This window comes from Pezoporus occidentalis, unplaced genomic scaffold (assembly GCF_034315485.1).
Source record: "Pezoporus occidentalis ecotype Australia unplaced genomic scaffold, CSIRO_AGI_Poc_V1 ctg246, whole genome shotgun sequence".
Taxonomy (NCBI): Eukaryota; Metazoa; Chordata; class Aves; order Psittaciformes; family Psittacidae; genus Pezoporus; species Pezoporus occidentalis.
Genome location: NW_026914350.1, coordinates 710,176 through 737,259, shown reverse-complemented (window position 1 = coordinate 737,259; position 27,084 = coordinate 710,176). Strand labels below are relative to the sequence as shown.

Below are 27,084 nucleotides of genomic sequence, written 5' to 3'. Positions count from 1 at the left end.
ATTCTGTAGATGTGGTGGGGTGGGTGCTGTGTTACTGTTTCAGAGGTATTGGTGTCTCTTATTAGAAGTATGTTATGGCTTTCTCAGGGGCTGCTAAGCTGCAGTGGTGTCATTTAGACTCAGTGTGTTGTGGTTTAACCCCATCCAGGACGTAAGCACCACACAGCTGCTCTCTCACTCCCCCTGCCCCAGCAGGATGGGGGAGGAGAATTAGGAGGGTGAGAAAACTTGTGGGTTGAGATAAGAACAGTTTAATAATTGAAATAAAATAATAATAAAAATGTGAAAAAGAAAACACAGAGAAATAAAACTGAAGAGACAAGTGATGCAAATGAAAGCAATTGCTTACTACCAACTGACCGATACCCAGCTGGTCCTTAAACAGAGGCCCACCAGCCAACCTTCCCTATAGCTTATTGCTGAGCATGATGTTATATGGTATGGAATATCCCTTTGGTCCTGGCTGTGTCTTCTCCCAGCTTCTTGTGCACCCCCAGCCTACTCTCTGGTGGAGGTGGAGTGAGAAGCAGAAAAGTCCTTGATCCTATGTGAGCACTGCTCAGCAATAGCTAAGTCATCCCTGTGTTATCAAACACTGTTTCCTGCACAAATCCAAACCATAGCCTCATCCTAGCTACTATGAAGAAAATTAACTCTACCCCAGCCAAAACCAGCACAGTGTTACATGATTCAGCACTGGGCATCTCTGAGGCTGAAAAGCATCCACTCAGCTTCCTACCAGTACAATGCCAAGCGCTTTCAGACACCAAGTCTCTAGGTTAGTTCTGCCATCTCCAGGCTTCTCCCTGCATTCAAAATCTTGGGTCTGCCAGCTGGGTTGCACTTCTGCCCAGCTCTTATAACATGAGGCTTGTTAAACTGTGAAGTATCCCAGATACTCATCTATACCAGAAAGCTGGCATCTCTGGGCCCTCTGCAATCTGCATCATGTGGCTGTCTAGGAGTTGTGGCCCCTGCAAGGTGATTGAGGGTGGGTTGGACTGCAGCACATTTATAACGGAGCCCTGTCTGGCAGGTGGGGTTTCATCTAAATATACGCTCCACAGGACAATTTGGCAAAAGCATTTAATTTCTGTGAATTGTTTCCCTTTTGATGAATTAGCTTTTTTTTTCCCCTAGTGGATTAATAGTGATCTGCGGGAAAAAATCCAAATGCTCCTACTTCCAGAGAGCAGTCACATTGGTTTCTTTGATTTGATTTAAGTAGATTGCACACTGGAAGAACTCTATGTAGCTAACTGTTTGCAGGATTATAATTAGAATAGACAGAGATCGTATTTCCTGTTATTGCAAGTTGTACCGTAACCCAGATCTCTTGCTTTTGAAAAGAAAGCACACAATGAAATGTATTTCCCTGAGAAGCAGTAGAAACTGTCACCGGTCCTGCCCTAGGTAAAGCACAGTCCTTAACCTCAACTGAATTAATGTCAAGCTGTCCACTGGTACCTCGGGGATTAGCATCTTGGGTGTGTTTTTAATGCCATGCTTGCACTTTATCTTAAGCTGATTTACTGATTAAAAAAGTTTTTGATTTCCCAACAGACAAACAGTATGTGCTTCACAAGGAAAACATCCTGCGTCAGACGGCGCTTCCGAGAGTTTGTTTGGCTTCGACAGAGGCTTCAGAGCAATGCAGTGCTGATGTAAGCAGCTTGATATATGGTTAATTGATAATATGTCAACTACAGAAGGGGAGGATTGTTTCATCATAATTCTGAGAATTACAGAAATCCAAGCTGGAAAGTGTCCAGTGTTTCTTACTGCAGAAGTGTATTGTGTGCATTTTCTCTGCTTGTGTGCATTTTCTCTGCTTTAAACCCAGAATCCCAGAATGGTTTGGGTTGGAAGGAACCTTAAAGATCACCCAGATCCAACCATCCTGCCATGGGCAGGGACACCTTCCACTAGACCAGGAGGCTCAAAGCCCCATCCAACCTGGATTTGAATGTGGTTTTTAGTGATAGCCTCTATTTGGTGTGCCCCCCTCCAATTTGTAAGAGGTTTGATCTGCATTTCCTTTTGCTATGCACAAGTAGGAGAGATAGGAACCTAGCATAAGTGTATGTGTGTCCTCTCTTTTGGAATGTGCTTAGGTTCTGCAAGGACTATTAAAGACCCAGCCAGATATGCATGCAGGCTTAACAACCGGAACAGAAAAATCAGATTAATTTCCTTTACCCTTTGAGGTGTGTGAGAAGCCCTCCAGTTTCTCAGCCTTGTGTTCCCAGGTTTGATTTCATGAGCTTCTGGAACATGACCCATGATTTGCACATGCTCAGGGTTGGCATTTGCTTATTGCATTTTCTTCTGCTGATTCAGATTTGGTTTAAACTGTGTATTTGCTTCTTGTTTATAAAGACAGCTACCTGACCTGCCATCTAAGACTCCCTTTTTCAATATGAATAATCCTCATCACGTGGACCATCGCCGGCAGGGTCTGCAGGAATTCCTGGAAAAGTAAGTACAGCCTATCCTGGAGGTGTTGGCATTTCTATGATGTCATCAATGTCTGGTTTATTATAGCTCATCTCTGGTACTTGAGAGCCACCGTGTGGTCATCTGTACATGCTACATACTTGGTTTTATTTGCACAGTCATATTTCATACACGTGACTTCAGCTCTATTGGCTGAGAGGTAGCTTCAGCTGAGGTTCTTCTATTGTGTTCCATTGTGATAGCTATAAATAATAGTTTTTGATTTAAGTCACTTTGCAATTGTGTACTAAGGTTAGGAGATCTTTCACTGTGGTGTCTATTTCTAGCTTTCAAGAGCAAGCTAGATAGTCTCATACAAAGAAACATACTTCTCTTCATGTCTGTGGAGAATCAGTGTCTTTGTGAGCTAAGCCCCTGGGAGCCTGTGAGAATTCTGTAGCCAGATCTCCTAACACAGGTATTTCCTATAATGCCAGTTACTTTGTTTACCAACCCCACTAACATAAGCAAGCTCTAGCAGCTGTGATCATTTTCAGTACAGCTGCAATGTGTATAAAACCATTCATCAGACTTAGCTAGAGCCTGACCTGTGTTACAAGGGAGTACTGTATGAGTCTCGGTTCTGCATCCCTCAGTCCCACTGCTGTAACCACTTCACCTTCTGCAGTGGCAGAGACCCCACTGGTGTAATTTTCTGCTTCCTCTGCCATTCTCGTGGTACCCTGGCACTGCTGGTGTGAGAGGAGGCTGCTCACAGCTGCTGGGGCAGGAATTGTGCATACATTTGCAGGCGCTCTTTAGTCACTGCTCGGGGTAAGGGCATGCTAAAACACTGCGTGTAGAGACTATTCATCTGCCTTCAGTATCAATGTCTCTGTGAATTGGAACTGCACAAGCAAAGGAAAAAAGCAAATAATTTAAGCAGGCTTTAAGTCTTGTAGTCAGTAGGTAGAGGAGTATTAGACCCACTGTTTCTCCAGTCAGTGTATTCTAATTATAAGCCACCCTAACAGACAACAAATCATTGGTCCTGAGGTATATTTGTTAGGCTTAATAGCTTGAAGACAGGGAAAACTAACTGCTGCAGGAGTAATGTTCTGTATACAGTTATATAGGATCTGTGGCCAAAAGGATAGCCAATAAATACTGGTTGAAGGCATGTGAGTCAGGGAAGGGAAAGCAAAAAAGCATCAGAGGCTTTTTCTGCAGCTCAGGAAAGAAGGATAGTGAAATAGAGTGACTGCTTCCAGAGGCAGTAATACTAATGGTCATGCAAAGGGTGTGGTAGCCCATGTCCCTGAGCCTGAGCAGTTCTGGCTCAGCTGTGCTGCCCCATAGAGTAGTGCGTTTCCAAAATCACTCGTCTTAAAAGAGCAAAGAGGTCAGTCTGGTAACTGGGGATAGTATTTCAGCATAAGAAGTATTTACGACTGCTGTCTGTGCTTCAAAAGGCAAAACAGAGGTAGATTCTCTTAAAACACATTCTCACCCTCTGATTTTGGATGTCTGTAGCTTAAAGGTAGTGCCAGCAGAAAATGGCAGGATGTGGAGTGTTTTACCTTGCTGCTATTAGTCTAGGAGTGAGAAAAGAGACATCGCTGTTGTAAGGTGATGATTTAAGTATTTGAACTTGATGTTGTTTAGAAAGGTGTCAGCTTTCTCTCGGCCCTGGGAAATAGTTGGAAGGAATTATCAGGGATTGTGTTGTGATGGATTGGTTTGGCACTTTGTGTGCTGTACCATTGCCCTCTGCTGGCTAGCACTTTTGTGCTCCTGCTGCAGGCAGAAGGCATCTTTTCACTTGCTCAGCTAGGCTGCCATGATTTCTTTCTCTGAAACTGAATTTGTGGGATAGTTAACAAGTGTGTGTATAATTATGTGTATAACAAGTGTATGCATACACACACATACACACTTGACTTTACTAAAGCTCTAGGCATGTTTTGTAGTGTGGCAGTTCCAGGGGTATCTCCCTGGTATATTAGAAAGGGGATGAAAAGGGATCCAGAAAGTAATTGCATGGAGTGATGTAACTCAGAACTGCAAAGCACCTCAGCAATAACGGCAGTCACCATGCAGAAGCTCACAGCTGTGCTGATGTTTCTTTATGGCAGTGGGAAGGAATGGGATTCACAGAATGTGTTGGGTTGGAAGGTAGCTTAAAGCTCATCCAGTTCCAGCCCCCTGCCATGCGCAGGGACACCTTCCATTAGAGCAGGTTGCTCCAAGCCCTGTCCAGCCTGGCTTTGAACACTGCCAGGGATGGGGCATCCAACCTTACATGGACCTGTCACGGGAGAGGTTTGCAGGTAACATTTTGCAAAGGCCACATGTGATGCAGGAACCAAGCTCCTCTCTGAACTTGGTGCCTTGTGAGGTTACCAGGATCCAAGCTCTCCCTGAAATGTAGTTTAGATCTTTCACAGTCTCAGTTTGTGCCCTGTGCCCGTTGCTGCGTGAGCAGGTTGCTGTGGTGTCTGCCCAGGCAGGAAGGAGCCACATACCTGAGGAGTAAGGATCAAGTGGCTGGAGGCTCTCTGGTACTTGTCTTCTGGCCCTGGGAGCAGCTCCATATTGCCTACATGTGGATGGCTCTTGTCCTCCTTCACGTGTCATTCCAGAACAAGTTAGCACTGGGCAAGGTGTGTACTTAGATGGAGCCTTTGTAAAGCATCTCTGATCTGAGCACAGCAGTGTGAGAACTGGGCCAACAGCTGGAAACTAAAGCAAAGCTCTGTAGAGTTTTGGTGAAATCTGGAAACAGGTGTCCCATTTTGATTTGGCTTTACTACACAAATGCAGGGTAAGACCTTGTCTCGCAGGTTATTATCTCTGAGTGATGAAGAGCTGTAAAGCTCACATCTTGTCTGGGCATAATTTAATATTTCAAGAGGCCATTTGCATTAACGGAAGTCAGCTAGCCCCTCTTCAATTATGAATTACTTTGTAAGAATAAGGAAAATTATGTGTTTTTCCTGGTAAGTATCCTCATCCTTTGAGGATATCTGTAAATTCACAGGAGAGGCTTGTTCTTAAATCAGAGGTCAAAATTAAAATACTATCTTATAAAGTTCTGTAAAATCCTCTTTGCTTTCCAGCCTTTGTAGCTGCACAGGTTTAACTGTGGTATTTAGATTACCTTCACAGAAGTTCATTTGGCTTTGCTTATTAGAAAACTAATAAGCAAAACTGTTTTAAATTTGGTTCCATTACTGACTTTTTTTATTTTTAATGTAGCTGGATGCAAAAAAAAGTGTTGTTGAGGAAAAAGGGTTAGTCTTCAATAGTGTTCAAGCATGCAGTTTATGATGGAGTGGAAGAGGTAGTAGGAGTTTTGAGTAACTTGGACCCAGGGGAGATGGAGGGCATCCATGGTGTTGCTGCTCCAGGTGGCTTTGTGTTGGGCTCGCTTGGTGCTGGAGTGAGCAAGCCACCCAAAAGTTGGCTACCTAAGGCAGAGCCATTCCCTGGAGGTGGCTCCTCCTCAGCCTCCTTACCTTACCCACCACAGTCCCACAGGCAAGAGCTGGTGCAGGGTCAGAGGACCCTGCTGGAGGTGTCTCTGCTGGGTGCTTTCTTGGGGATGTGGAAAGCAGGAGACTGGCTCCAAAGGGGATGGATGCCGGCCTGCCAGGGCCAATGCAGGAGCATCGGTGGCCATGGGGCAGGTGGGATCTCCTTAAGTGAGTGGTGGCTGCCCCTTTCCAATGGAGCCTTGCTCGTATTTCCTGTCTGGTGAGCAAAGTGAGTAATGCCCAGCAGGGGCATGTCGCTTAATCTTTTCCTAAATGTATGCATTATCAGATGCCCAACAGTTGCTTCACGGTTGCTTGCTATCAGTAATATTTCCTCCCTGATAAAAAAAATGAAGGAGAAGACACAGTTGGCTTATTTTAAGAGGAAACTGGGGCTTTGTTTGCTGGGGCCGAGGGGCTGGATGCTCAATAGAGGGCACCACAGCATAGGCTGTCATTCCCTGCCTCTCCGCTCCTGGCTTTTCTCCCCACTTGCTCTCATGATATGATGTAAATGGGTAGAGTAAATTTGTCGAAAACAAAATCGGGAGTGTTAACCTTCCACACACATGTGAGCGTGCATCTGTCATTGTATTAGGTTACAGCAGATACAGGAAATCTTTAGTTAGGATTAAGTTGTACTGTTCAGCCATATGTTGTTCTCCTGCAGCAGAACAGTGTATAATATACCTAATAAAATCATGTTGAAGAAAACCAGATTTTGGCCCTTGTCCAAATAAGACAAAACACATGTTTTGTCTTTTGTAAATGTCCTTGCCAAAACATGGGGAAGGAGAAATAATCATAGAGTATCCAGCGTTTCCTCAAAAATAACATTATTTCTTCTGGTTGTGAAGTGACATTTTTCGGTCCCTCTTCTTTAAAGGTTTGGAGATCCCGAGCATTTACTGAAAGCTTACAAACAAGACTTCACGTGGCTGTGAATAAAAAATGATTTCATTATCTCTAATTCAAATGTAGAGCCTTATCCTGCAGCCCCCTTAATCACATAAGTAGTCATTATGCGTGTGAGCAGTCTGGCTGAGAGGAGTGAGATCTCTGACAAGTAATGACTGCTGATGGGATCAAGACTTGCAGGATTTAGCCTTTGGTTCCTACTCCAGGCGTGCGCTGAAAGTCTGTTGTTCTCTTAAATATGCTCAGTCAGTTTATAGGAATTATCACCGTGAGCCGTGACTCTTCCATTAGTGCAGCAGCAGCGAGAGCTGATTTACATTGCTGTAGCAGCAGCTTTGCACTGACACCAGCTGTAATAAAACTGTTGGAGAAGCACTGGGAGTGCTACTGGTTGTGTCGAAGCTGCGCACGCGCTCAGTCTCTGCTGAGACATCCGAGTATTAATATTGTGACACTGCCTCTCCTCCTGCCTTTTTAATTTGTTAGCTGGTGTTTTGTGACTTTGATTCTTCAAGTCCTTCGAGCCAGATCTGCTTTTTTAGATGTACAACCCTTCACACACTGAGTCCCCAGGACAGCAAAAGCCCTAGAGAGCAACAGCTACACCAGCACTTAATACTAGTAGTACCATCTGGTAACAAATGTGTGGCTATTCCCTTGAAGGAGTATTTTGAACAGGAAAGCATAATGCTTACAGATAGCAGAGAATTTATTTCTCATTTTGATTGCTTGAAGAACGCAATTAAGAAGCAATCTAACCTGTTGGTTCAGAGGGGGTGGGAAAGGCACATTAATTTTTAATTAAAAGGAAGAAATCCTTCAGGGGTGCCACTGGGTGAAAAAGGTTCATGTATTTGCTTTCAGGGTGGTTTTAAATGGTTTGCAAAATGCACTGGGTGTTTTGTCCCTTCCCCCTGTATGAACATATATATATGTGTGTGTGTGTGTGAGATTGGCTTTATGATCACCTTTCCATTTCTTTGCCTTGGTTTCTCTTCAATCCTTTCACCTCCAGATGGCACTATGAAGCAGAAAAGAAAATTACTGTGAAATAATGAGACCAATGTAAAGTAAAATTGGAAATTGAATTATAGCTGCAGAAAAAGGACAGTAGCCTTGAGGTCCTGATCAGTCTGTACTCTTATCAGTTTTGTTTGCTGTTCCATGTGTTAGGTTACTGCTGAGTTAATAACAGTGCTTTAGCAGTTCAAGGCTTAGTAGAATTGTACTGGACATGAAATAAAGCTAAAATGAATTTGTGTCCAATATCATTGACATTAGTGCTCATTACTTCTCCGGTGTAATGCCTCAAACCATCTAAAATCAATTTTAAAGATTACCCATTATTTTATAAAGAAAATAAAATAACATTTCAAACAGCAACAGAGCTGTAAGTGTAGTGTAATTTCATGAACAGTTAGTTACTTGTGTTTGCGCTGGTTGGCAGGAAACTTTTGAAGGTATGGCAAGAGGAAAATCTGTGAAACTAAATGCCATCCACAGATTTTAATGTCTTGGCTTTTTGCTGGGTCACTTGATATTAGACACGCAAATGTTAGAATTGCAGAAATGTGCATCCCCTCGTTGTGCTCTTAAGCCTGGGAAAAACAGTAACTCTGGTTACTCTACAGTAAACTCCAGCTTTACTTTTCCTCTTCTTTTAAGAGGAAGAAAAGAGGAAGGAGGATATTTACTCCCGCAGTTGCATAAACTATGAATGTGGATTTATTGTGCGAAATGATACTTTTTTTACTTTTTGTTGCAGTGTTTGTCTTTGTTTGGAATGTACGTTTATCAAGAGCCAAGGCTGAAATCCTCTTTTAGTGGCCGCTGAATGATGGCTTTTCAAACTGTATTCGTGAAGCTGTTGCTGTGAATGTGTGTAGCTCTGTAAATTCTGGGGTTTAAATCATTTTTACGCAGCATTTGCTGGCTTTACTGACTATGAAGAACTTTTTCTGTATATTGACACACTGTGTGCAATGATTTTACAGATATCTATTTGCTATGTTTATTTTAAAGTAAGATTATGAGAATTTAGATCAGATTAAAAAGGCTTTCTCTAGGTATGGAACGTGCTCATTTTGAACTTCAGTGAAATCTGCTCCTTCTGAGACTGAACTTCAAATGCACCTGGTAGATCATTAGGGCCGTTGCAGACGTTTCCTCATTGGAAGGTGTCAAAGTTTGAGTTATTTGGTTGAGACTGTGTGTTTACCTAGGCAAATGAAATGTGCATGTACGTGAATATTGCCCATTTTCAGCTAGATATGTCTTATTACTTACTTTGATTTGGCAGATTTTTGGAGGCTTAGATGAAGCCACAAATCCTGTTGTGTGTTACTAACGTTATTATAATGTTGGCCACTTTAGAGAACAGTTTTCAGAACATATTTGTTTTAAAACATTACAGTGCAAACACACCATTAATCTTATTTGAGAGGAAGAACTACTCAGTTACACTTTTCCATTTTAGTCTGAGTACCTATAGAATGCAGTATTTTTCTTTCTTTCTGCTCTTACTTGTTCTTACATTAACATCCTCTCTGGTTTCCTACTGCATAGCAGTGACATTTTTCGTAATGGCTGTAATCTAAATGGGTAGAAATAAGTAAATATTGACTCGTAAAAGTTTTGATTTGTTTAAAGATACTTTAATAATTTTCCATGGAGCACTGTTTGGCATGGTCATAGGCACTGATGACTATTACATGAGTAAGATTATATGTACATATTAAATTAAGAAGTCTCTTGTTAATCATTCTAGGATTTGTGTATTAAAAAATTCCTTCTTCAGAGAAATGTTGCAGAAAAGTTGCTTTCCTCTTCCCCACCTCCCCCCTCCAAAAATAATGATAATTATCTTACAACTCTCTACAAAGACTGAGAATTTATCTCTACAACTTTGTGTTACTGGAATGTATTATATTTTGTTTACTCCCACTTGATGTAAGTAAATACTTTATGCTAAATTTATGTGATGACTTAATTTAAAATACATCTAAAACAAAGATTAAAACAGACTTTTGAAAAAATAGCTGAAATGATGCCTATATTTTCTGAAAATTGCAAATAAATTTAAACCAGTGTTCAGTATTGGCATTTTCAGTCTAGCTTAAATGTATGCGTATGTGCAAAAGTGTAAATGATTTTTGGCTAGTGTTGTCTCTGCTGTTTCCAGGTATCTCAAACTCCTGACACTCCATGTATATGAAGTCCTCTGTCTCTGTACACACTTCTTTTCCCCCACCACAGAAATTGGTGACATAACTCTTAGCAAAGCTTAGCTCTTAAAACAAACACAAAGAGTTCCCAAATGGAGACCAAATTTTTGTAAGAGTATATGCCTCCAACTGCCTAAAAATCATTAATTGATCCGTGTGGTAATAACAGATGGTTAAATGGAAGAAATGTCCTTGAAGTTATTCTAACAGCAGATGTGCCTGTTAGTTTTGTGTTTTTACTCACCTAAAATTCCAAATAACGTAGTAAGAAAGTAACACACACCTCATAATTTTAACGTGTTCGTTACCTCCTGTTGTTGATTTTAGGATTCATCTGAAAACTTAAAAGCAGGACATCGTTTACAGTTTGTTCTGGTAGAACACTTTATATGTGTGTATGTGCATGAATATAAAAATACTGGAACTTTTTTTCCCCCTTTTTTTCCAGGATCCTACAAGATGCACTGTTGCTCTCAGACAGTAGGCTTCACCTCTTCTTACAGACTCAGCTAAGCCCAGAAGATATGGAGGCTTGTGTCTCTGGACAGACCAAATACACTGTTGCTGATGCGATTCATAAGTTTGCCTCTTTGAACAGACGATTTCCTAAAGAAGATGAAGAAGGAAAAAAAGGAAAGAACGACACAGACTCTGATTCAGAGAGGTGATTTCTGCATTTCCTCACTTTCGGAGATTATATATCCATACACACACACACGCATGCTTCACTTTTTTTGTTGATGTAATACTAAGATAATGAAAAAATTAATTGACTGAGATTTTATTGAGCTGTGACAGCTCATCATAGAAGTCTTCACACACACCTCCACACTGAATTAATGAATGCAGTAGAAATTCAATTATCTGCATTCTGATTATGTGAATTTCATTTAGTCAGACTTGAATTATTCGCGTTTAAATTATCTTGCTAAAAAAATATCCAACTGCACTCCAAATGGCTAATTAAAAGTCCAAATTTCCTGTCTCTCTTTGTGACTGGAGATAATTAAAGTTCTCCTCTGTTACTCAGGCTTTGAGTGTGTTGTGAAAACCAATTTCCTCCTTTTATTCCCTCCCCCCCCCCCTTTTTTTTTTGTTCTCCCCCCCCTCACTCTCTGCTTCTCTGCAGTTCATCCTCCGGGCTCGGACCTAGTGATGACAGCATTTCATGTGGATGTAAAACAAGCCCAGCTTCTGAAGAGTCATGAAAAATAATTCCTGCATTGCTAGCTTAAGGACAGTGCAAAGCAGTTTCTTCTCTGGTTATGTGTACCATGCAAACACGGGTGAGCCGGTAAGGTGTACCTGAAAGAAGCATCGTCTATACAACCATATGTCCTTATAAAATTTTCAAAACAGACCTCAGTAATATTTCTTTGTTGATTCCATTATGTTGATTCAGGTCTACACGCTACCTATTACATTTCAGGGGGTTTTTTAGGTATTAAAATTTCAGTATTGGGTAAGTCATGCTTTGCTGACATACACGGCAGTTACAGTATTTCCCTCAGTTCGGTGCATGTCTTAGATCTGAAAAAGTAAACTTAATTCCTCACGTAAAAGTTGGTATATCATACCAAATATATTCAAAGCATCTTTTTGTAATTTGCATTAGAGGTTTCATCTTTAGAAGTCATTTGACATTGGTGATGAAATTACATACCCCACAAGGTATTCACTTTTGAAAGTAGCTCAGCAACATCAGCAAAACAACATTTGTACGAACTATATGCTGCTGGCAATTTGAGAGATAAATATATCTTCGTCTGGTCTTTCTGTAATGTTTATGGAAACCTTGGTTTTATCATGCAGAAGAGCTGAAGGCCAAAATTCTTGAGCATGGTTGCTTAGAAGTTAGAAATATTAATAAAAATGACATCATTTCTAGTCTTGCTGGAGATTCTCAGTTCCCAGGGAATGACAGATACTCATTCCCAGTGAAAGTCCTGGATGAGGCCCATTGAAACTGAGGGTGAATTTTGCTTCGACCTCATTAGAATCGGGATTTCACCCAGCATGAACTTTAGGCACAGATATCTGAAAATGCTAGGCGAGATGTTTTAGTTTAGCACCTAAAACATCTCCCTGTCTGAGATGATGATAATCACATAGTTGTAACATGCTGTACAGAAATGGACCTCTCCACTCTTTGGGAGTAAACGGAGCTGCTGATTTCATTGTGGCTGTAGTTAGCACGTTGGAATATTGACATTTCCCCCAAACAAAAGGCAGGCTTGAACACAACTTTGTAACCAGCAACACTTATTTTGATTAAAAGTCAGTTTTGCTCTTTATTGGTAACAGCAGCTGTGTAGTGTCTTGTCCCAGATTCTGTCAAAGGAATATGTTTCACTATGGTGTTGTATTTATATTTGACATTTAACTGCTATTAAAAAGAGCTAGGGGGTCTGACCAGCCTAGCAAAGCTCCCATTAACTTCAGAGAGATGGTTACCAGCCTAGGAACAGAGAATTATATGTATGTATATTCTAAGAATTCTGTGCATATTGTCAAAGAAGGAGCATATTAAACCTGTGAATTATGGAAACAATACATTGTTAAATGGCTATCTAATACAAGGTAGCATGGACGTGTGCAGGCATGCTTTTATTAAAGCATCCAGATGGGAATCTGCGTAATTTTAGAAGCATGTTTTAGTAGCCCAAGAATAACATCTCTTAGGTAACTACTTTTAAGCCACTGTATTTTGTTGATGGTTGCACTTTTATAAGATTAATATCCATGTTTCTTTTTGTGGGGTCTTACTTATTTGCACAAATCTATCTATTCACCTTCTCAGCCTGTGAGTTAGCAGCAATGCTATTTTAATGGAAAAGTGATAACATTTAATTAAAGCAACAAGTTATCACTAAAAGTAGCTTAAAAAAATAGCTGTTATTGCCAGGCAGAGATTTTTGATTGCTTGATAGATTTTTGATAGATTTTCTTTTTTTTTTTTTTTAAGATGGCACATCACAAGAAAAAATGTTTAGCAGATTTATTTGAAAGATGGGGAAAATATAAAAGCAAAACCTGGAATAATGTCTGAGCTATTAATATTATTTTATGCAGTAGAAAGGGAGTGTTTTTTTTTTTTCTGTTTTGAATGACTGAGATAAACTGTTGAAGCACTTTACATTTCTGGCCTACTCACATGTGATGAACGTTACAGCAGTGCAAGGTTTAGGAGAGCATTTGGGGCTGTATTTTATTTTAGGAGCTTATCTGTATGCCAGTGAAGGTTTTCCAAAAGATGTTTCTGAAACAAATATTTGTTTTCTAATAACTCTGTTTTTCTTCTGGTATTTTCTTTGTCACCCTGTTCAATAATTCAAAGACCACCGTAACTGTACGTTATTCCCAGCTTTGGCAGAAAATTGTTTAAATACTTAGCTTTTGAATGTTGTTTGTGTAGCTCGTATTACTGGAATTTTTCTCATTAAAGGGGAAGGAAAGTGTTCTATGCTGTCTACTATGTCATCTTTTTGTATCAGCGGCATGTAACTGCATATAAATGCTGTAAACAAAATGGCTTAATTTGGAACGCTAGACGTAACTGTTACAAATTTAAATTCGTAAAAAAAAATAAATAATTTTAATGTCTTTTGTGACTTCAGTGATTTGGTGATTTTTTTTTTTTTTTTTTTTTCAATACTGTCACATATTTTGATCAGTTGGTTGCTGGTGTTTTGATTCTTATTAGTTTTGAATAATGCTGTTATTTCCTGCTAGGTTTTCTTTTAAACAGGCTCATATCTAGTTTGTAATATTGTCTATTTACTATTGCTGATTTATATCTAATTGCAATAATTCCGCACTCAGAAGCTTCGCTTTTGCTTCGAACTTTATATCCTGTTTTTTATGATTTCTTAAAAGCCTTTAAGTAATTAAATAAAACAAGTTACTACTTTCTATTTTGCATTTAAACCTGCCACTAAGGGTTTCCTTTATTTCAGTATCAATATCCTAATCGCTTTATGACTCACTGTAATTACCCTATTTTTGTAATATAAGTCTATGTGTTATAGACACTGTTGTGCTTGTGTTTGCTGTCATTGTTTTGTAGAAAATATAAAGAAATGAATAAATGAGAGGAAGACTGTCTTTTGGAATGAAAATTTTTGTATACATAACAATGTAGTTTCTTTTAAGCATTGAGAAAATTTATACTCTTAAATGCCCCACTTTACAACACTACACAGCTCTTAATGTACGGGTTGCTTTTTTTTTTTTTGGGGGGGGGGGGGCGGGTGGGATTTTGGGTTTTATTTTTTGACATGTGAGATTTTTATTTTTTTTTCCCAGAGCAATATTTAAATTATATAGGCACGGTATTTGTGACTTGATCTGTTGTAAAATTCAAGGTGCAATTAAAGCCAGTGTGTGAGGAGAATAAACCCGCTGTGTCGCTCTGTAACTGCCGGGCTAATGACCACGGCGTCCACATTTTTCCTCTCCCTTCTAGGATCTTGCAAAAATGTGAATTATTATTTCCAGTATCACGTTCATCCTTTCCCTGGCAGGATTAACTGCTTTAGGAAAGGCAGGGTTGTTCTCTTCGATGTTAAAAACACTCTGTAACGTGTTAAAGCTTCTGCAGTAACACTCCCTTAGCCCAAGATTCGAATAACCTTTGAACGCCTTTTTCCTTGGGCCCTAGTCCCGGAGCGCTGGGTGCCAAGGCGGGCAGCACGGGTCGGTGAGCGCGTCCCCTCGGCGGGGTGCCGCCGCCCGCTGCTCCGCGCCTTGCCGACGGGGAGAGAGCGGATGAGGACTCAGAAAAAGATGGGAGAGGGGAGTGATAAAGGGGTGGGGGGGTAAAGCAGGCAGCGCCCCACGTCATGGTCCTCGGGGCACCGCCATCGCTGCGCCCCATCCTCTCCCAGCGCTGCCGCGGAGCGGGACGACTTCCTTACCTGGGGCCTCCGTGCTCTCCGCTCCGCTCCGCCCCGCCCGCCGCTGCCTCACTCCCCCCGCCTCCCGGTGTGAGCGCTTGACGGCGGTTGCGTGCGCGCACGCGTAGCACCCCGAGTGCCCGAGGGGGGGGGAAGGTGCGGGGGGTCGGCCTTGATCCGGTAACTCGTGGCAACCGCAGCCCATGGCAACGGCGGGGGGCGGAAAGCTCCTACCCGCTTCAACACGGGGGGGCAGGGGACAGCGCTGGGACCGGCTCCGCGCCCCACACCCCATCCCGTTTCCCCCCGCCGCCGCCTGGGCTCCTTCCCGCGCCCCTCCCGCGCCTCCGCCCCGCGCCTCCGCCGCCAGGGGGCGCTGTTTGGCAGCGAGAAGCGCGCAGCCGGGCGGGGCGCAGCGCGGTGCGCGCCCGCGGGTGCGCAGGGGCTGGAAAACGTTCTCACGTTTGTGGGTGTCGCTGCTGCCCCCGCGCCGGAGCCGCGCTCCCCAGTCTTAAATAATGCTTTTATATCTATTTTTATTATCGTAATATTTAAATAGTTTTGATACAAAAGCAGTTAGGGCCCAGCGCAAAGCCAGGGAGCGACATGGGGCATGGCCCGGCGGCAGGCAGGCTGCTTCCAAATGGAGGCCTTTCTGCGGAACAGCGGGCACCAAAAGGCCTTGTGTCACCCACTTATGTAAGACACAGTCTCGCCTGAAAATGCACAATGAATCGGGAAGGATTTATGTAATTAATTGACCAGTCTTAACCTGTTATCGTGATGTAAGGAATTTGGAACTCATTAATTTGGGCCCTGACAGATTTCATATTAGAGCTGGCAAATATGGATTGAGCCTCTTATTCTTGTAGCAGCTGGAATTTCCATGACAGTGAGGATTAGTGAAGAAGACCTATTGCTCGAGTCAAACTGCCTCTTTTGTAATCAGCAGCCCTGCTCTGCATTAATGGGGTAATGGGAAAAGGGGGGGAAAATAAATACCAAAACAAAAAGAGAGGGAAATGTATTCATGTAAGGAGCAGAGCAGGGGAGGGAAAGGAAGGACGTATCCTGGGGAGCAGAGGCACCAGAGCGGGGCTTTCCCAGTCCCGTGGCAATGAAAACACCACAAAGGCAGCTCTGGTGTGGTGAAAAGGGAAGATGCCCAAAGGAGAGGTCCACAGCACCCACATGGGGCTCCCTGCATCTCTGCCAGACCTTCAGATGGAGCCTCCTGGGAGCCACCCAGGACCTGGGGCTGTGGCATCAGAGGTTCTAGGAGTGGCTTCTGGCCTGCCAAAAGCCAGAGGGATTTAGGGATAGAGGGATTTGGGTTGTGATCCTGGGAAGTGGGGACTGAGAGATACCTGTCTTCCTGCCTGATGCCCTCCCTGACGGGGAAAATGATGCTCAGGGTGGGTAAGGACCAGGTCTGAGGATGAGGACAGGTCACCATGCAGCCATGGCAAGGGTGACTGCACATGACATGCCTCAACTTCCCATGTACAAAGACAAGGGTAATAAAACTCCCTTTGTTTGTTGGTTCATGACAACTTTTCAGTATGGTTTTTTTACAGGGCCCAGCTGGGGAGGGCCTTCATCCCATTATCATTTCTAGGCATTGATACAATAGTAATAACATCGAGTACAGACTGTATGGAAACAGAAGCTTTTATTTTCTCTCCTGGCAACCTGTTAATGACTACTGTGATAGTGAATAGTTGTTAGAAATGACTTTTAAAAGGTTTCCATGATGCATCATCGTATTTCTCCCTGCAAAGTGTTTACCTACTCCTATGACAAATGCTGTACATAGATGGAGAGGTGTTTTTCCTCTTACCGTCATTTCTTTGCTGCGTGCTTCTTGGTAGTTGAACATTTCCCCTCCATGATTGCTTAGATGCACCATTTGCTTCTGTGGGTTATTTCTGTATAATAACTGGGAGAAGGGAAAAGGTGTAAACCAGGGATACTAACAGTAAATCCACGATTGTTTGCAAAGACTGTAATGGCAAATGCAGATTAGCTATAAACAGCAGCAAGTAAGGCCTTCAGCATGGCTTGAATCCTCTGGACAACTTTGTCCATCTGCGTGTTTGCTTTGTCTGCCATCATTATGCTGGGATGATTATGTGAATTCTGGTACCAAAACTCGAACATTCAGCCCAAAATTTGGGAATCTCTATGAGGCTGAGTGCTTGGTGCTGGAGACATGCTCTTACCAAATCCAAACTCCTTGGAGAGGGGCTACCATGTCTTAGCTGGAGGGCTAGATCTAGCTCAGTGGTAGCTTTTACACTGCTCTCATAGTTGTGAGCTAATAATCTGGATCATGGCTTTAATCTCCTTGATTTAAAACAAAAAGCCCAACCCAGACCAATAGATTACCATTTGATTGCGCACCTTCAGCAAATCTCTTTTGTCTTACTGTCTCCTGATAAATTAAAAAATCTTCACACATGTCAACTAGCTCAGATTTCCCCCAAAGGCAGGGAATAATTTATCTTTTATGGTAGTACACAGACTCAGCCATTGTCTCACCGAATCCATCTTTGCTTTTTTTAACCATCAGGAGTGGCAAGCCACTCAGGTACTACTGCAGCTATAGGTTTTCCTTTTGTCAGAATGTTGATCAGGCATAGCTCATTTCCCTGTTAAGAGTGCCAGCACATGTCTGAGCTTAGAATTGTTTCAAACAACAAAACAAAGCATTTTAAAGTTTAAATGATGTTGTAATTTGTAAGTATTTGGACTTTCTCTGATTCTTTTCCATGGATATATTTAAAATACACTCGAGTGGTAGAACTTCCCTGTAACACCCATGATTTTGGGTGCTTGCAAAATTAAAGCCAGTTTTTATTACTGATAGTGTCTTCCCCCCTTTCCTTATTTTCCTTGTAGGTAAGAAAACAGTCAGAAAGAAACCAGCTGAGATGGTTGTTTTGTCACATTCTTACTTCATTTTTATTCTTTGATGGTTAATCAGAAAGCAAAAACACAATATAGAAAGAAAAAACACAATATAGAAAACTGAGACAATAGGAAGAAACAAACGGTTGAACTTTCTGACCAAATATATTTGTTTCAGCTCTTTCGTGACTTACACCAATACCAAAGGTGTGTTTTAGTTTATGTGCAAATACTAACTGCAAATTTCACAGTAGAAATGGTTAAGATACATCAAGCTCCGGTTCAGTTGAAGTCAATGGAAAAAAACTTTGTGCTGCTTATTCTGGAGGTGAAAAAATTCTGTCTGCCGAATGGCACTCAGATTAAAAATGACATTCTTGTTTGAACCAATAGGTGGCCTTTTTGAATGTGCTATAGTTAATTTTTTCCTGAAACCAAGAAAATATCTTGAAGTAGAGAACATTTTCAAACAGTAACTTTCAAATGCAGTGAAAATGTATTTTTTTATTCTGTTTCTTTCCCAGTATTCTAGAAATTTCTGTTAAATCCTGAGTCTTCAATGCATGATCATGATCAATAATAGCCACGATAAGGTGAACTACAAAGCCTGTCTTTCTGGTTTTGTATGTTCATGCTCTCAAAATGCCATATATTTCCAGTTTCTTAGACCTCCCATAGGTTCTTTTTTCCTGTTATTTACATAGGTAATTAAAACAGTTTGAAAAGAACAGTATCTCCTTGTGCTTCAGAAAAGGAGCACTTGTGACTTTTCAAAGTCACACTTCTGAGCTGAGCTTAAGGAATCTTGATTCTGTTTTATTTCCTGTAGAATCAACACATTCTTCAAAAGGGTTTCTGCAAGGAAAAGGCAGCCAGCAGCCATAGGTAGCCAAGATTTCTTTAAAAGCCTGGGTCGCTGAGGGTGTTAAACACTTGAAAATGGAGCTTCAGAACATGCCACACTTGGGCCTGGACCTCCTGAGGTATTTTAGCAGCTCACTCCCCAGGTTATGTTTTTATGGATACTGACGATTTCGTGGGGTTTTGCCAAATTTTGGTCTTATGTTTTTGAAGCCAGCTTGAGGCTGAGAGCTGGGCAGGTATCCCATGAGGGAGGCATCATCCTGTGCCTATCTTGCCCCTGCAGTCTTGGCCTTTGCTGGTGGTCCCTGTCCAAGGGCAGCTTCAGAGTCAGAAGGACATCTGGTATGACCTAGTTCTTATGTTCCTTGAAGGCAGTGGTGGTCAAATAGTAACATACAACTCGGTCTGTACTCGGCACTCTGACCGTGAAACTGGGCTTTAGTTAGAGATCTCAGTGTTGGACAGGAATTCACCCACAAAGTCCAGTGTACCTGTGTTCCCATTTGTGTCTGCACACTTGTTTTTTACTTCCAGTGTTCATTTGAAGGCTCTGCGTGTTGAATTGTGAGACTGAGGTGCCTAAAATGTAGGGAGAGATTTTCTCAAAAGCTAATGTTAGCCATGGGAAGCTGATTTCCAAACAAATTCAGTCGCTCTGACTCATCCCCTGAAAGAGCCCATCACTCCCCTGACATGTGAGAACCTTTCTATGACAGAAAAGTGACCCTGTGAGTGTCCACCTTAGGACAGTAGTGCCAATTTCCAGTGCCCCTGGAAATAACTTTGTTGGGAGAGTAACCTGTATATAGCAATAGTTTAGCTTCTTATTATATGGCAAGAAATGCCTTATAAGTGCTGTTTATATTAATCTTCTCTTTTCCACTCTATAAAAGACCCATAACTCTTGCGGCTTCTAATGATCTAAGACACTTGAAGGAGAGGTGGGATATGACTGTCTATCCATCAAAACATTGCCAACTTGGTCACACAAAAAAGGAAGTTTTTCTCCTGGATGGTTTGAATTTTGCTGGGAAGTCAAAGCTCCCCCTTGGCACCAGAGTCAACACATGACTGGCTGGATATAGGAAGTTAATAATTCGTCTGTGTTTATGGCACAGCTTTCCTGACAGGATGTCTCAAAGCCTTTTGCAATGAGGGATTAATTCAGCCTTACAATAAACAGGAGCTACTATTTTACAGCTGGGGAAACTGAGGAACAGTGAGTTGACGCACAGGGATGTATGGGGTGTCTGTTGCAGATAAGGGAGGAACAAGGATCCTCCTCCTGCTGGTCTCCACTGCTTCATCTGCTGGGATGGACAAAGTGCCACACTCCTTGTGAAAACCTCACCCCAGCTGTCAGCACAAAGTGTTCCTGAGAGGTAGCAGAGGGGCCCCAGCTTTTTGGTGTTTGACTTGAAACACCTCAAAAAGGTGTGATTTTTGCTTTGGAGCACTGTACACTCTGGCACTTAGAAACCAAACTCCCTTTGGCAACTGGTGCATCTGGAAAATTTGGGGTAATTATCCTCAGGTTGCAGCGTTCAGAGCAGAGATTTATGTCTGTTTTGGAAAAGGGGGTTACTCACTCCTCTCACTAATTAAAAATCAGGAGGTGAGAAGGGAGAGGCGAGATTGGTTAAATAGGAAACACTGACAGGATTTTCTCTGCGGGACACTTGCGGAAGTGCTGAGGTCCTGAAGGAAGCTGGGCTGATGTTGGCTAGAAACTGTAGTAAAGATTGATCTTGGCCACATCTTTCAGTCTTTACTCATCCATCCATGACAGTACTTATTAAAATAACTTGGGACTGCTAGCATGAGTAGAGACCATTTGTGTGAATGAGCAAACCTGGGCTTTAAACTCCCCGTCCCAAAGCTGTGTTCAGCTGATCCAGCAGAGCTCCTCACACCATGTGAATTTACTTTGCCAATGGGATGTGTGGCTTGGCCTTCCATACTGCCATAAAAACAAGTCTCAAAAACTGACTTCAAATGCAAGCATCACAGGTAAATATAATTTTCTAGATTGCAACAACCCATTTAACGAAACTGAAGCAGAATCTTTTAAGGTTCATATTTTGCTTTACAGTCAGGTCTTTTCTTGGGGTGGTGACTGAGATACTTCACTGGAAGGGTCTTGGAGCATGTCTTTGATTCTGCATTGTTTGTACAAAGCAATGATGACTTTGGAGCAGGAGACTGTGCCAAGGACAGAGCATTGTGCTGTGCCCAGAGCTTTACTGGCTCTTCCCTCCCACTCTGTTTCTTGCTAATCACAATGGCTTCCTCAAACACATTTATCAGTGCAGGCCACTGCCTGTAAATAAGAGAGTCCTTGTCCTTTCCAAAAGCCAGAAGTACAATGTTATCTTTCCTCTTTCCCACAGAAGAGAGCCATTAGGAAATTCCTTGGTTTAGTTTGTGCCTCCTTGTTCCTGGATGATGTTGGAACCATTGTAAAAAGACAAGGCTTAATTTCCTTCTGGAGATGGCAAACTCATTGATGCATTGGATTGATGAGCTGGATGTGTGCTGATGTGTTGCATCCTGTAAGGAGAGGAATATTCTGGGCTACTGCAGGGTTTGGGAGTCCACAAAGAATTTTGTTGGTCTGTTAACTGAGTACTTAGGATTTTCCTGGATGAAACAGAAGGAAGTATAGACACGAATGTTAAATTTAGTAATAAATGATTTGGGGGCTCAGTCCATGGCAGTGGTGGCGATGTGCTTGCAGTCATTCATGACCATCACCCTTAGCACACCCCAAAATTACTTTGAAGGCAGTGTCCTAATTCCCATGTGGGAATAACTTGGGAAGGAGACCTCAAAGATTTGGCTTTATAAAATGAAATGTAGTTCCTAGAGAAGGATCCTCTAGCAGTTACCCGTTCCTCTGTCTGCCATAGCGGGGAGGACGAGGGGACCCTGGCTCAAGTTCTGCCACAGCCAAGGGAAGACTGCTTTGGCTGTGGGTGGTGTCAGGGATGTCACCAATGGGGGGGTCACCTGCTCTTGCTTTGATGTGGTTTTGCCCTGCCCTGCTTTCCCCCCAAGAAATAGTGCTGTGAGGGATGCCTGCTGAGCTGTGCCATTTGCATGCATGATGTTCCGCAGCTTCCCTGGTAGATATGAGAAATCCAGGCTCTGCTTGAGGTGGGGCAGGTATTAATACTGTGCACATGCATAAACTTTACAGACAGATAAAGGATTTTACTTTTTGCAAGTCACAGATTAACAACCAAACCATCCTCACTTACAGGAGTCAGCCCCCAGGGTCAAAAGAACCATTTGTGTTAGCAAGAGAGGCGAGACCTCCCAAGATGTGCCAAAATGATCCTGAGATGAAATTGCTTCACTCTTCCCGGGAGGGCCCACAGCATCTCACAGGGTCTGCTGCATAAATTGTACCTTCTTCAGGGCAAGGACCTTGCCCTCCGATTTGCTTGGGAAGCACGCATTCAGTCCTCCATACCACAGATAATAAATAACCACTTTGGCTGATGGCTGGGTTTGGGATTGCGAGTCAGTTCTCCCTCCTGATTCATTTCTTGTTCCGAGATGCCAGCGATGCAGTTTTACAGAGTATGTCAGCAGTGGTGTTAGCCCCCTGCTCTTCCCTTGCTCACGGTAAGGCAACTGTCATCTCCTGTCTACAGCATACTTTACAGCACCGAGGGAGAATATTAATAAGACTTCCAAAGGGCTTGCTGCCACTTTTGGTGGAAAGGTTTCCTATAAAGGATGCGCAGCAAAACTCCCAGGAGACAGGCAGAGAAAACCCTCCCACCAAGAGCTGGTGTCATCCTGTTTCATTGTCTCTGTGTCTCTGTAACACTGCTGTGACTTTGACATGCTGCTCCGTGCTGCTCTGGTTTGTGCTGCTCTGTGTAATCTCCTTGGTTGAACATCTTTATTTCAGATTTGTAATAAGGTATTAACTAGTTTTCCTGTGCCTGTTAGCTATTTGTGGTTTAAGGAACAGTCTCCTTCCTGTTAAGGCCAGCTAGACTTCTGCTTTTCCCATTTGCTTTTGCGTTACATCACATTTAAAGAAAGAAACCGCATGTGCCATATATCCATCCTGGTTAAAGGTTCAGGATCACAGCAGCGCATGTGACAAGGAAACCAGAAATGCACCTTCTCACCGAGTAACAAACCCATTTAGTCCAGCAGCCAAGAAAAGAAGGTAGACATGAAGAACCCCAGTGTTAGGTGATGAGGCCTGCAGTCTCCTCAGTGAGCTGGCAGAGGGTTGGTGTCACTATGAAGTTACTAGGAATGCCTTTGAAAGGAAGCAAGCAGCCCCACTGCAGTTTCTTACCCATGTCTCACTTGTTGCCATTGCACCTCAGCCTGCGCTGGATGGTCCTGGAGGGTCATCCCTGCCCTGCTCCAGTGGGGCACTGTGTGCTCCCACTGCCCTTTGCCAGGGTAAACCCTTCCTCTCCATGAACAGATCCGGTGGACAGCAACTCTGCCGGAGGCACCCTGTTGAGGGCATGGCTGGTGTCAGCCTGGGAGACAGACTGCCTTGTCCAGGTCTGCTCCTGAGGATGCCCCTTGAATGCAGTCTAGGCATTCTCAGTAAGTCTGTGGACATAAGCAGGGGTGCTTTTTAAATGAAGAGGTAAAGTGCAAGGGAAGAAGGCTTTTAAAGGAAAAAAACCCATAATGCTAATTGTCAAATATCTGCCATTAGATGTTCAGCAACATCAAACCAATCCAGCAGCTGCCTTTGCAGATCTTGACCTTTGCTATTTTTATCTTCTTTGGGTTCAGAGAGACAACTCTTAAATGGAATTAGGAGTCTATGAGCTGGCTCTGTATTTTAAGTGGGTGCTTATCAAGCAACTGCAGGGTTTACCAACAGATTACCGTGGCTTTTATTGCTCATTCATGCATCATATGCATATTTATATAGTTGAATAAGCGTAATACTTTAGAAAGTTTGACTAATATATCAGTTTCATCATCCAGACATAACTTTGAATATGGAGCAGTGATATTGCTTGGTGTATTCAAATAATAAGTCCCTAACTACCGTGTAAGGCATACTGAGGTTTTGTTTCATTTTGTTTTCAGATTGAAACCGGGAAGCTGATGTACAGGAGATGGCCTGTTCTGAATCTTTGTCATCTTAGACAGCCCTGCTTATTGCCAGCTCATTTCACAGAGATCTATTTCAAATCAACTCATAAATTATTAATAGTACATGTGTAGGTCAGAGAGACACTAACCCTGACAATCATACCCTAATATTCTCTCTTTAGCATCAGAAATAAGAAAGAAGATGTGAATAATCAATATTCAGCAACCAAGGTACGTCTCATACAGATATGGTATATGCACTTAGGGGAAAAAAAGCCCAACAAAAAAAAAACACAAAAACCCGACATCTTTGCAAACCCTGTCAGGCTGGCATTAATCTTGCATGATGAATAATGTGGTGATCTATGAATTTTTAACACCTTTAAAATGATAAAATTGTGGGATGTGATATCCAAAAGTAAATTTGCTCAAATTGGAGAATATTTCTGATCAAATGGAGCTATTGACTAATGTGTATAAAAATATTTAAACATCAATTTAGATTGCACAGCAGTCAAGACAGTTCATACGGGTTTGTGACTGGGAGCAACTTTCCATCACAAATAATTCGTCTGAAGATTTAATTATAACTCAACGCTTAAGCTTTTGTGGGAAAAGTCTTAACTCTGGAGACCCTGAGCAGCTCCTGGGGCTGGTGGGCAGCTCTCACAACCATGGCCAGTGCTGACACAGGAGGGACCACATGGACCTGGCAGGCTTTCCGAGCCAAAGGGGTTTGCTTTGCCTGGTTCCTGCTGTACAACACCCTCTGCAGAAAACCCCACTGACACCAGAACAGGATGCTTCCAAAGAGCACATAACGCAGCAGCACAAAGGGGCAGGAGCAGACTTTCACCTTTTATTCACATCAGGGCTGAACCCCAGAGGTGTTGAGCACACAGGGCTCTTGGCTACCCCTGGGCATTACCAGTGCTCACCAGTGAGAAGGATCAGGCCTTTCTCAGATCACAGTGCTCTGTGGGAGGGAGCAAGTCTGGGGTTTTAGGCTGGAAAAAAAGAACTGCTAATGCATAGGAAATAATGGGATGGATGCTGTCCTACCTGAAGTCAGCATGAATTTGTTGTTGACATTCATTGGGACAGGACCAGACTTTACAATTGAAGTCACCTCCCCCGAGATTGTCTGACAAACATTAAACCAAATGTTTCATTTAGAAACTGTCAAAAAGGAATTACTAACCTTTTATACTTATTACAATTGCTGTATGTGTTCCTGTAAAGGGACTAGAGAGCTGCTGGACATTTTAATTTTCACTCTATGCAAAATCAAAATGACACTCAAGAACTTTACCTATTTTTAAAATCCTTCTAATGAAAGCATTTTATTCCATTTTTATTGAACAGGAAAAAAAACTGTGTTTGTTTCCCCAGATTTGAGGAGAATTAACATGTATCTGATTGTTAATATTTGATCCTTCTTTAATTATTTATGGTATCAAGGAATGAATCTGTCAAGTAAATAATGAAATGCGTACATGCAGCATATGTAATTAGGTTAGGTGCATAAATCCAAAGTGTTCACTTTATAGTTGTCAGTGCAAAATTTATTAATAATGAGAAATGCTAAGTGAAGAAAATCCGTAACAGTCAACTCATTAGTGTAGGTTAGAGCAGTTGCTGAAAAGGAAAGTTATCATTCCTCTCTTACTGTATTTCACCATTTAAGAATGTTGGTAAATCCCTGTATGCTTTCCTCTTCTCTGCTTCAATTCTGCAATAAGAGCAGTCTTTAAGTTGTGCTGTGAAGGTGCACTTAATTGTCACACTGCAAACAGGCACCTATCAAAGTAGAGGTTTTTTGCAGCGTTGTGTAGTTTAAAGCCAATGTTACTCCCAGGTCTTGCTTTGCTTAGGATGCAGGAGTTCCCATGTATTTAGAAGGGAAGAACTGCACTCCATTTATCGCCTGGTATTTTAGGACTGAAGGTGATGAATGATTGCTTATACACAAGAGGAAATGCAACTGTATGTGTGCCAGGGGGCTAGGAAACAGATACAGTACAGTACAAACAGTACACAGACAGTCCAAAATGGTCAGTGATATAGTGTGTGTTAGCTTGTGTTGTGTGCCTTCTCTTGCGTTAGCATAGGTCACATAGCCACAGTCTTCACACAATGTGTGTGTTTCTGTAGCAGAAAAGCTCAGACACTTAGAGGTCTGAGTTTGTAGCCAGATATTAAAATCATGATATTTTGGGTGGAGTATTGCACCTGATTGGGTGATTTGATCCCTACAATCACAAACCTTAACGTATAGCCAAGGGGGTGACCTGAGCGAGAAGTGCTGTGGCTGTGCCTGGACTGAGGACTGTATGAGCCAAACTTAACATCAGAGCTATGGCCCATGTCATTCTCACCAGCCCTTCACCTTAGCTTGCCATCAAGTTGCTTCTGCTTTTTTGCAGATTAAGGAATAAATGGTTCTAGTTAATAGAAAACAAAACAAAATTAATCTGTGAGTTTATGTCCCTTGGGGTCTGAGAAAAATGTGAAAGAGAGATGAAACACCTGTTTGAGACAAAGAGCTGTCATTGTGGGACCACAAAAACATTTCCTGATCCCAAAAGGCATGTTTCAGAGCTCCCTCTCTGAACAAAGATTGCATTGCTAAGTGTATATTTAAAACAATGTTTCAATATCATTTTGAAGCTTATCATTAGCGCAAACACTTCATGGGCTAATTCTCCATATCCAAGGATAGCATTCACCCCAGCTCACATTTGCTGTGGAAAATTAGATATCTAGTCTGAATTAGTCATCTGGGCTCACTCCACAGTCATTGAGATTCATAAGCCTAAGGTACAGGAGGTGAATCACCTTCTGGAGACACCCGCTCTCTTCTTGGGCTGCAGAAAGCTCAGGCTGGAAGCCTAACTTTTGGGCTGCTAAATGAGATGATCTGAACCCCACTCTATGCATCTGTGCTGGATCTGACTTCCACTGGGTAGTTTAGAAGGAAGGTCTTCATGCAATGACCCTAACATAGCTAAAGCTACTGGGAGACTTGACCACACAGCCACAGTGAAGTGCTTGTGCTGGCTGTGCCTTATTTTTTCAAAGCATTAAAATAAGGAGGACTGGATTTGCTGATCAGCAGAAGCTGACCTAGGTCTGGTCTGTCAATGAAAGCCCCCAGCCTGAAGTTGCATATCTGTATCCCTTACTTCTGCTGGCCTCAGCATCCACACA

At 42.3% G+C, this 27,084-nt stretch overlaps 1 protein-coding gene across 1 annotated transcript in view; it reads left to right on the top strand.

Moving 5' to 3' along the window:
• SNX10 (sorting nexin 10) overlaps positions 1 to 13,070 on the top strand; it is a 29,268-nt gene extending 16,198 nt beyond the window's left edge. Inside the window, exons 4-7 of the mRNA XM_062622765.1 lie at positions 1,564 to 1,664; positions 2,380 to 2,478; positions 10,563 to 10,778; positions 11,244 to 13,070. Of these exons, the coding sequence (XP_062478749.1) occupies positions 1,564 to 1,664; positions 2,380 to 2,478; positions 10,563 to 10,778; positions 11,244 to 11,322 (495 nt within the window). The 3' untranslated portion in view covers positions 11,323 to 13,070. The remainder of the gene's footprint in view (positions 1 to 1,563; positions 1,665 to 2,379; positions 2,479 to 10,562; positions 10,779 to 11,243) is intronic.
• The last annotated feature ends 14,014 nt before the right edge of the window (positions 13,071 to 27,084 follow it).